Consider the following 10,980-nt stretch of genomic DNA (forward strand, 5'->3'; position numbering starts at 1 on the left):
TTACTAATAACTAGTTCGAAGGTACTAATGTCTATAGCGTAGTATTCCTCGGTATCGATCTAAATAGTAGACCAAATGTCCTCTAGTTCGTTGGTAGCGTCTTAAATTTCGTCAAGGGCATCCTCCTTAAAGGTTAGTAAGTATAATAGGGCGTCTAGTACAACGTTGAGCTTTCCTAATATATAGAAAATGTTAAGGTCGAACTAGGATAGCTAGTTTATAGCGTTAACGAGCTTTAGGTTAGCCTTTATAAGGTCTATAGTAGCAAGAGACGTATACTTCATAATACCTCTAGTTGCTATATAGTCTATTAGAATGTTTATAGGATATTAGTTTGACTATACTATTTTTCGAAGCTTCCTAACTGCCTATACAATAGTAGCGACTTCTACTTCTATACTCCTATACTTCCTTTCTACGTTAGAAGTTAGATAGGACAAGAATATAATAAGCTAGATCTCGCTACTTAGGATATCTTAACTAAGGATATTGGTACCGTCCTATTCGCTATAGAGTTGAAAGACGATTGCTCTATATCCCTTGCCACTTATATCGAACTTAATAAATAGCGGCTTATTAGGACAATGATAATATAGGAAGTACTATTCGTATAGGTATTCCTATAGCAACCTAAAGGACTCTAGTTCTATTAGCGTAGGCTCGAATTTAATATTCAAAGTGAATACTTTCCTAGCGTTCTTCGACTTAGCGACGGGAAGGTCTTTACTCACTCTCCCTTAGGTAAGAAGCTTAGTTTTATAGTCCTATAAAGGCTACGCTTTCGCTATATACTATAGGATGCCTTTACATAGCTATCTAGCTATACTAAGGTACTACTCTAAGGTCTCGAGGGTATTAGGGAACTTAAGTTTCTTAAATATAGCGATCCTATTGTCCGTCTTAGCTACTCCTTCGCCATTGACTATATAGCTAAACAATCTTATTGACAGGTAGGCTATAAAGGATTTTTCTATCGAAATATAAACGTATACCTTGTCGAGGATATCGAAAACCGTCTTAATATACTTGAGGTACTCCTCTATATTCTTATTAACGATAATGATATCGTCGATATAGGCGTATACAAAGTGCTTATACTTATAGAATAAACGGTCTATAAAGCACTATACGAAAGCTAACGAGTTTTTAAATCCCATTAGTACAACGTTCGAGCGTTCTAAACCTCTAGGACTAATGACCACTATACAGTTACAGTATTCTTCTACGACTAGAAACTAAAAGAAGAATCTAGAGGCGTCGAATACTATAAAGATCGTATTGCCTATTATTATATTTATAATGTCGTCTTAGTTGGGCAATGGGTATATATCCGGTACTATCAACGTATTTAGGGGCTAGAGGTCTACTACAGCTCTACCTTTTGTTTTTCTAGCAACTATATAGTAGACTACGAAGACTAGGCAAGCGATAGAGGTTAGCTAGTCTATAAAGTCCATCTTTCCTTACGTATATAGTTTGTTATATTCTTCGTCGACGATCGCTTAGTCTTTAGCGCTTAGTAGATAAACCTAAATAGGCTTAAGCTAATTCTATTATCCGTCGACAAGTAGAATTTCTATCTTCTAATCCTTTAGTATAGGGACAATGCTATAGTTATAAAAGACGTTATACTTGTCTAGTAGTACCTTCATCTTTTCTATATACCGTTTATCCCTACTATAGACGTTTACCTCTACTACTAACTTAATATATAGGATATCGTCTAGTTTCTCGATACTATAGAATAGCGTATAGAACTCCTACTTAGTAGGTAGCTTATATTTATCCTCTATTAGTATCTCTATTATCGGTTCCTTACCGCTAGGCTCCTATTATATAGTCGTCGTTATCTATATATATTTGTCGTCTACAACGTTATCCTAGGTCTACTATATAAGGTTCTATACTATCGCCTAGATGTCCTTCTCTAGGCTATACTAAAGAAGGTGTCTAATACACTGTCCTTCGACAATAGTAATTAGATAAGCAATATTATTCCTTACAACGGCCTAGTATACGCTTTTTACGTCTATAACGGCGTCCAGTATACCCTCGACGTATAAAGCGAAGTAGAGCTCGCGTTTCTAGCTACCTAGATTATCGTTATCGATATCTATATACTCGAACATAGTCTCAATTAGGTATTCTATTATAGGTATAACCGTTATAGTATTCGTAGCTTTCACCTTTTAGATTATTCTTTTCTATTCTATATATACCTTCACCTTTATATTGTAGATAGACTGGAAGTAATAGGTAGATATATTAAGGTCAATCTTTACTTTGTTATAGAGTATAAAGTTAGTTCTAATCAATAGTTTTGCTCTTAAACCTTCAATGACGTTGGCTATTATAATAAAGTGACCATCTACATTAGTACTATAGACGATTCCTCGGATATAGAAGTCAAACTCGACTTACTTCTTAACTTTGGTATAGGCTCTAACGCCTTTAACAAAGTATAGCTTTATATTAATCTAACGTAGGTTCTTAGCCTACTTAGAGATAAACTCCTTGTCGACGAAGTTGGTATTACTACCTATATCAAAGTAAACCTCGGTACTTAGTTCGCCTAGGTTTATACTAATGTTGATTATAAGGTATATAGCTTACTTATCTAATGTTTTCAATAGCGGTATATATAGCTATACTTCTATAATCTGTCCTTCGGTTAGTATAAAGTTTATATCCTTATTATTAAGCTCGTCTTTGTTGTTACTAAGGTTGTATTAACGGTCTATTCAAAGTTATATAGGTTTACATTTATCTTCGTCGCTATCGTCGGCTATATATTTAAAAAGCTTATAATATATTACGAAGACTCTACTATAGGCGGTACATTGCTAAATCTATAGGAGTTGTTATAGTAGTTTGTTCTAGCTTAGTCTAGGCTAGCGAAAAGTATAATATAAGTAGTAAAAACTATTAGCTTCTTCGTCTTCTAATTCCTTATCCTCGACTTCGGTATCGTATTCATTGACAAGAATATACCTAGTCTTCTCTAGCATTTTATAGTAAAGGTTAGTATCTTTGTTATCTCTTATTACTATAATCTCGCTATAATATAAGAAGGTGCTATCTTCGAACTGCTTTTTATATATATATATCCAAATCCGTTGGAGTCGTCGAGGTCGAAGCGGTCTTCCCTAGTTACCGTTGTCGCCTCTTCTCTAGCCGTTGAACGGTCTAAGTCCTCTTCTACGATCGTTGAACGGTCGGTATCCTCTTCTATATCTAGTTGTACTATAGAAGTTTTAGTTACTGAATAGTTGTACTCGATTACTATTTCTATACCAATTGTTTCTAAGTCGCTAGGGTTTGTCTCTATCTCTTCTCTAAGGATCGTAATATCCTCTTCTACCTCTTCCTATCTAGAAGGCTCCGCTATCCTCCTAGTCGTCTCCTCGTCCTTCGTCGTCGTACTCTATATCTACGTTGTTGGCAATAGGACTGTAGCTAATAATATAGCCCTTGGTGACATCCTAGTAGAGCTTGTCTCTAACGATATATACTTTAGTGTCGAGAATACTAAAGAATACGCCTATCTCTATAATTACATTTAGTTCAAAGTATAGCTAGTGAAGTTCTAGATAAAGGTAGTTGTATAGATATATTAGACGTTGCTCTTCGATAGTATCTCCCTAAATATATATATATTTAAAGTATTCTATAGCGAATTTCTAAACTAGCTTATCTTCGTAGTTGTCCTTTATAGTATACTGGTTTTCGTTTAGCTATTTCTCCGCTTTATATCTCTTAATACTAAACTCCTTTTTTAAACGTTTAGTCTACGCTTTTATAGATATAGTTAGTACTACCTTTTCTATAGTAGAGAGCTACTATTTATACTATTATAGTGCTAATCCTCGAAGTAGGGTCTACATCTTTATATATAGAGTCTCTTCTCTTACTAAGTAGTATCTAATGACCTAATCTACCTATTTAACCTAAAGGTTAACGTCCCTATAGTATAGCTACTGTTTATTATACTATAGGTCCTAGGGTTCCTTAGCCTTGTTCTCTATATCTAGCTAGAAGAGACTAGTATCCTAAATCTTCTATTTCGACGTAGATATAGATGATTATAAAGACATAGTACTTCCGTCTTTGGTTTTAGGCTAACGGTCTTCTACGCCTATAGCCTTGTTCGCCCTTTCGATTATAACGTTTAGGTTCTCTATTATTCTAGCCATCTAGGTAAGAAAGTCCTATATAGCGAAAGCGGCTTAGATATCTATAGCTCTAGCTACTTGTCTAGAGAGTCTAGCTCCTTGTCCAAAGGGTCTAGCTACTTATCTATATAGTAGGCTCGGCATCTTTTAGAATAGTAAAAAGACATTGGAATCGACTAAACTATCTATATATTCTATTCTAAGGTTCTAAATAACTGTACCTAGTCTAGGAAGCCTAGATAGGTACTAGGATAGTTGGCTAGACGTCTATAGTAGCGGCTAGAGAACCTAGTCGAAAGCGCTAATTAGCTAAGCTATTAGAGATAATAGGTCTTCCTCTTTAGGTTGTTGGTCCTAAGACGATAGATCCTACAATCTTCTTTATAGTCCTTAGTAGTGTCTACCAAGATTATAGCTACTAACGGTATAAGTTTCGTATCCCTATTAAGGAATAGTTAACGTGTCCTAGGTTTCTAGTTACTCTTAAAAGGTTAGACTTAGTAGAGTTGCTAGCTAGTTCTTAGTCGAATTATATCTAGTTCTTATCAATATTTCTAGCGATATAGCTAGTCCTAGTTATTAATCGTTAGTCCCCTAAGGCTTTAAGGTCTTTAGCGGTCCTCGACTCTCTAGTACTAAAGTCTCTAGCGTTTCTTAGATTAAATCCTTAGTCTCCAAAGTAGCGTCTTTAATCCTAGGGTCTAGAATAAGGTTCTTACTAACAGCTACTTAGACTTTATACCTAATAGTTACAAAGTAGATATAAGGAATATAATTGTCGAGTATCTAAGAGGGAGGATACTCTACAACATATAGTGTTTTAACGTACCGTTAGGTATAGACGTCTCCTTCTAGTACCTCTTCGAGTAATACTATAGCTTCTAGATATTAGAGTTCTCAAGAATTAATAGTAGTTACCTACTAGACATTGTAAATAACCTCGAAGTCCTTAATAAACTTAAGTATCTACTATATATCCCTATAGACGTTAGCGTTTATAAAGCTTAAATTCATCTAGCTTCTAACTCCTCGCGAATACTTAGTACTAGAATAATAGTAGCTAAATTGTAAACTAGTTCGTTATAGATTATATACTCCGAAGCTTACTCCCTTATAAAGGAGCATTATCTACTTTAGGCGTTGCTCTATACAACTTACTAAGCGTAACTTATAATATCTCCTAATCCGAACTTAGCTCCCCTCGATAAAAAGCGAATAGGTTCGAATCGTTAATAAGCACTACTTATTACATATAGATAGTGCTCAGTGACCATCTAGCGGTAAACGTATAAGGGTAAGAAAGATCAATGCCTCTTAGCCTCGTCAGCTAATGAGGCGGTACTCTTGAACACTAGTATATGTCATAAAAGTATGTTGATATAGTCTACCGTTCTACGAAGGGGTTGCGGGCGAGGTTCCCTTTTTTAAGGGAACGCTCGTCACCCCTGACCGCAGTGCGGTCATAGGTGCCTTTGCCACAGTTACGTATAACACTAAGCAAAGGCTAGAGTAGGACTAGGAATACCGCTCGATTATAACGATTGTATAATTAGAGGCTTAAAGATAGAGAGGAGCTAGGGCAACACCTACTAAGCAGCTAGATCGAGGTTAGGTTCGGTAGATATATGTTCTAGGACTAGGGAGCTCACTATAGGTATAGCATTAGCAATTCAACGCTAATAATCAAATTCGCTATTTAACTAAATAGCATTTATATATTAAGGGGGACTAATGGCGTTAATAGGCTATAGATACTACATCGTTTTATTGCTAGCTATATAGCACGTCGTTTTGCTACTAGCTATATAGCACGTCGTTTTACTACTAGTCGTATAGCACGTCGTTTTATTGCTAACTATATAAATTGAGCTAGTCTATAGCTAGATCAATGCTAAGCAACTGCTAATTAGCAAGTAGTAAAACAATAGAACTTACCTAGTGTATCGTTTTACTACTAGCTATATAGCATATCGTTTTACTATTAGCTATACAATATATCGTTTTATTGCTAACTATACAAATCGAGCTAGTCTATAGCTAGATCAATGCTAAGTAACTACTAATCAATAGGTAGTAAAACAATAGAACTTACCTAGTATATCGTTTTGCTACTAGCTATATAGCGCATTGTACTACTAGCTATATAGCACATCGTTTTACTACTAGCTATATAGCACATCGTTTTATTGCCAACTATACAAATCTTAGAGCTAGTCTATAGCTAGATCAATACTAAGCAACTACTAATTAGCAAATAGCAAAACAACTTACCTAGCGTATCTTCTAGTTGCTAGCTATACAAAGTAAGCTAGTCTATAGCAGGATACTAGTCTATAGCTAGATCAATGCTTAGCAACTACTAATATATACTAATAGTAAACCAATTGACTATTTACCAATAGGATCTATTGGATATAGGCTAAATGTATAGTTCTATAGCGATACAACGTCGTAATGTAGGTCGGAGTACAATAGAGGGTAGGTATAGACGCGGATTGGTTAGGGAAACGTAGGCAAGATGCAAACCAGCGGCTAGGCAGCTGTTGACGCGACGCGGGCGTAAGGACCACCGCGTAGAAATTGTTAAGCGGCGGCAAAAGGAGTGACTTCTAAGCGCGGGACCCACGGGTATCTGTAGGGACTACGGAAATTAGTCTTGGCAGGACCTCTTTAACGTCTACCGTCAAAAAGCACACAGGCAGGGGTTGGATGCTAGGGTGCCAACCAGGGTGCCCGCCAGGGTGCCGCGCCAAGGAGCGACAATATACTGGGCCAACAAGGGAAGAAAATCAGTAGTTTATTGTACGGCCCTCGTTCTCAGTGCACATTTGCAACCTCCTGGGCATCATCTGTGCCAGCCGCAGGAGCCAATCTTCCGGCACAGTCAACCAAGAGAGATGCAATGCAGTTGTAGAAGCCCTCCTAGGATTTCAGCTCTAAGTATTCCGTATTTTCCTATAGAAAGCGCTAGAAAAGAGACTTGGAAAGTGAGATCGTATGTGGCTGACTAACCTTGTCAACACCCTAGCTGGCACCCTTGTATCCAACCCCTGCCTGTGTGCTTTTTGACCCCGGTGGAGGTGTAATCCGTCATCTTCCGTCCATCCATTGAGAGGCCACCAGTTAGGTCTTTGGGCTGAGGCAAAGGCGGACGGGGGACCGGTTGACCCCGTGCTTGCATGCAGCGGAGGGGGACCGGCCGACGCCGTGCTTGCATGCGGATCACCACATGCCCGTTCGCTTTCTTCGCTTTCCGCCTTTTGCTTCCCCTGGTGCTGAGTAAGCGCACTCACTAGTGTAGTTAATGAAGTTGCCCTATTCGGAATCCGATTGGCCAAAACAAGCGGCGATTCGTCAGCCAGCCAGTAAGTTAGTGCGCTAACGCTCTGATTTGGCGGAATTCGTGGTAGAGCCTGTGATGTTGTTAATGGCACATCTTATTCCGGAGAGAGTCCCTCCCTGTGGTAAGCTGACGGGTGCAGCAGGGAGTGGACATGCATCAAAAGTGCAGGGAATAGACCGGGGTTAGCTTCGAGTCTTCGTGTAAACAAGTTTGCATGTCGTCCAATGGATGATTTCTTTCCTTCCCCGGGGCTGGCACTTCTTTTGCCCCGGAACGTGTTTACTAAACAGCCTTGGGCGATTGCCCGCAAATGCCGTGGTCGAGTCGCTGCTTCTGGAACTATCGTAACCAATGGCTTGACCTTGGGTTCTCGCTTCTGGGTTACAATTGATTGCGAACACGAAGGTCCGTCCTTCAAACCAGACATCTACAGTATTGTCGGAGGTGCCGTCGACATGTCGAACTGTGCCCCGCGTCGGCAGCATGTCCCGCGGCAGAAGCAGCCCTCACCACCATCTCTCGGTCTTGCATGGATCCGCAGAAGAAGGAGGACAGCAACAACTGCAAGCAGCAAATGTCGCACAGTCTAGCCAAAACACCTGGTCTGGAACGAAGTGGACAAGGGGGAGGAAGAAAAGTCCCATTAGTCCCACCTGAAACGAGAGACGAGATGCCCGTTTGGGCCTAGGCCGCTCAGCGTTGTCAGCGCCCATCAGCTTGGGAAAGGAACATCGCCGATGAGTGAGTTGAGCGTGAGGAGGCGTCTGGGTCGCACCTTCCCCGTCCTTGACAGCACGCTCCCGCCCTCCCGCCTTCCTCCCGTTTCTTGTTCTTCCCCCCCGCGTTGCCTGTCTGTCCATCGTTCATCTTTCCTCCACCACAATTCATCCACAAGACACCGCAAAGTGCGAAGAGGTGGGCGGCCTCGACGTTGAGCCCATCACGGCAGTGAAAGTGTGAGTGGTGGGACGGTTTCTCCCCTTGCTGCCTCTGTGGTTTCCCTCCGCCGGCCGTGGAACGAACCAATTCCGTGCCCTAGGACTTGAGACCCACCGCGTGACTGGGTGGTCCTGCGAGCCCTCGCCGTAAGCGACACTGCTGAGCCATCATTGTTGCTAGGGAAGCTCGACGGCTCACTGATCGCGGCACCGATGGCGTCCCTGCTACCAACATTGCTCCTGGTCGGAGCCACCGTCTCGCCGGCGCACGCGAGCATCGCGGCGTGGTGGAACGGCTACGGCACCCAGGTCATGCTGCTGAACTCGACCACCAACCAGATCCGCTACAGCACCTGCAACAGCCAGGACGAACCCAGGTACTCCTATACGGACGGCAGCGTGCTGTCACTCTCCCACAAACCCAAGCCCGGCACTCCGCTGGCCGGAACCGGATGGTGGGATGAGTCCAAGACCATGTATATGCGACTTGTTTGCCCCTCGCCCCGCGCCGCATCTGGGCTGACGCGACCGGCAGCGCTTCCATGTTCTACATCGACAACCAAGGCGACATCATCAACGCCCTGTTCAACTGCAACATGAGCACTGGCCTTTTCCAAAACCAGGGCGAGTGGCCCATCAGCACCAACGTGCCTTCTATTCATGCCAATTCCGGTCTAGCAGCGGTTCTGCTAGGCGACACGGCCGGCTACCGTGTCTACTTTCACGACAACGATAGCGCCATCAATGAGCTCGGGTACACCACCGCGGACGGCTGGAACTATCGCGGCGTCATCTCCCACGATATCAATTCCCTGCCGGGCCTCGGCGCCGCCTTCAGTGGCACCGACAACATCACAGTTGTGTCTCCGCGCGACAGCCAGAATATTGCCACGACGCGGCTGAACGCAGATTCCACCTGGTTTAGATGTATGCACAAGTTCACTAACCCATGCTTCTTGCCCTGCGGTCTCCGGCTAACGTCCGCCAACAGCGACCCTGCCACATCCGCTCCAGGGAAACCCGACCACAGCCGACACGAATAGGAGCGATATAGCCATCAATGAGACGGCCTCCGCCAACTTCAGCCTGCCCGCCTGGGACGGCACGACCAAAGGCATCGGAATCAGCATTGACAAAGCATTCACGCGGTTCGTGTGGTACATTGGCAACGACGGCAATCTCTACTCGGTCGCGAATCAGAATTACATTTGGGCTCTCCGAGCCAACCAATCCAGCGCCTTCTGGCCCAAGGCAGATGACCCGAATGCCGAACTCGCCGTCGCCTACGACCAGAAGAGCAGTACGGTGCGCATCTACTACATGGTGAAGGACCGGCTCAGCGAAGTCCTCTACCAGGACGGCGTTTGGAAGGCGTGGTCCACCGTCGCGGCCCCTCCGCCTCAGGCGACGGTCTCCTCTACAACGAACTCTACGAGCTCGGCAGACGCTTCCACAGACGGCAGCGGGCTGTCTACTGGTGCGAAGGCGGGCATCGGTGTCGGCGTCTCGCTCGGCGCCATCTCTCTGGGTGCCATCATTGCTGTCATTGTCCTCGTGCGAAGGAAGAAAAATCAGGGATTTGAACAGGCAGACGAGGGATCCACGACCCTCGGACCGGGCACGCCCGCCCCGTCGTATGGGTCCCCAGCCGCTGCGCGGGCCTCGGCCGTGCCACACGATCAGTACGCATGGGAGAAATCTCGCGCTGCGATCACCCCACAGCCAGAGCAGCAGCACATACACCAGCTCGACAGCGTGACAGCGCCCACGGAGCTGGACGCGGTACAGCCCATTTATGAGCTGCCGGATCAGTCGTATTCTCACGAATTGGTGGCCGAACCACCACGGCCGAGGCAGTGATGCCGTCGATTTCAGCGAAGAGGCTGGCAAGATGGGATGCGGGGACAGCAGCAACAGTCGATATTCTACCGTTAAGAGAATGAATGGACGGTTTTGATGACGGAAAACGGGGTTGGATACCCGAAATGTCTTTCCGGGATCTACCTAGCGTCCGCATTTTCTCTCCTTGTAGATACCTCTACCATTTCTAATACGCTGCAAAGCAACTCTCACATGTTGAAAATAATTTTGCCTCGCAGCATCCAATGGCTGCCTACAGCCTGAGTCTCGCAGTACGTCATGAACTACCTGGCCCCGGAGTTCGGAATAAGGCAACAAGAGCGGAGCAAACGCAGACTCGGAATGGCGGACGCTTTGTACATATGTCCAGAAGCATAGCAAGCTCGATATTCTGGCCGGTTGCTACGTAATCTGCCGGTCCTGGTCCAACTGCCTTCTCGCCCTGTTGAACAGCGAAGAAGGCCAGAGTCACTTGTACACGGTAATAAGAATATTATAGCATCTAGGTAGTTAACCCCGAACACACAACCGATGTCCCTTGTGGCCCACGCACATTCAGACATCAAGAACGGAAAGCCAACGGTTCCCACAGCCCACAACACTGCTCTGCTCCTCACCTAATACACACAAGCTCGAGACACCAGCGCCTCTAAAGCAAAGCCGGTCA

At 43.8% G+C, this 10,980-nt stretch overlaps 2 protein-coding genes across 2 annotated transcripts; one reads left to right on the plus strand and one right to left on the minus strand.

Moving 5' to 3' along the window:
• Positions 1-833: 833 nt before the first annotated feature.
• THITE_2043440 (uncharacterized protein) lies at positions 834-1,085 on the minus strand (the record flags this gene model as incomplete). Its single annotated transcript, XM_003651982.1, has 1 exon — positions 834-1,085. A coding segment is annotated over one exon (252 nt), but the record flags the coding sequence as incomplete, so codon positions are not given.
• Positions 1,086-8,521: 7,436 nt separating this feature from the next.
• Positions 8,522-10,455, plus strand: THITE_2112937 (uncharacterized protein). The gene is made up of 3 exons (XM_003651983.1): positions 8,522-8,929; positions 8,989-9,380; positions 9,445-10,455. The coding sequence occupies exons 1-3, from the start codon at positions 8,667-8,669 to the stop codon at positions 10,311-10,313; spliced, it is 1,524 nt and encodes a 507-aa protein (XP_003652031.1). The 5' UTR covers positions 8,522-8,666; the 3' UTR covers positions 10,314-10,455.
• The last annotated feature ends 525 nt before the right edge of the window (positions 10,456-10,980 follow it).

This window comes from Thermothielavioides terrestris, chromosome 2 (genome assembly GCF_000226115.1).
Source record: "Thermothielavioides terrestris NRRL 8126 chromosome 2, complete sequence".
NCBI classification, from domain to species: domain Eukaryota; kingdom Fungi; phylum Ascomycota; class Sordariomycetes; order Sordariales; family Chaetomiaceae; genus Thermothielavioides; species Thermothielavioides terrestris.

What these genes read in the sequence shown, in the direction of transcription:
- THITE_2112937 (XM_003651983.1), top strand. Translation starts at nt 8,667, where the DNA reads ATGGCGTCCCTGCTACCAACATTGCTCCTGGTCGGAGCCACCGTCTCG. An exon ending in TGGGATGAGTCCAAGACCAT is followed by an intron (nt 8,930 to 8,988) that starts GTATATGCGACT and finishes CGCGACCGGCAG; the next exon opens with CGCTTCCATGTTCTACATCG. An exon ending in AGATTCCACCTGGTTTAGAT is followed by an intron (nt 9,381 to 9,444) that starts GTATGCACAAGT and finishes GTCCGCCAACAG; the next exon opens with CGACCCTGCCACATCCGCTC.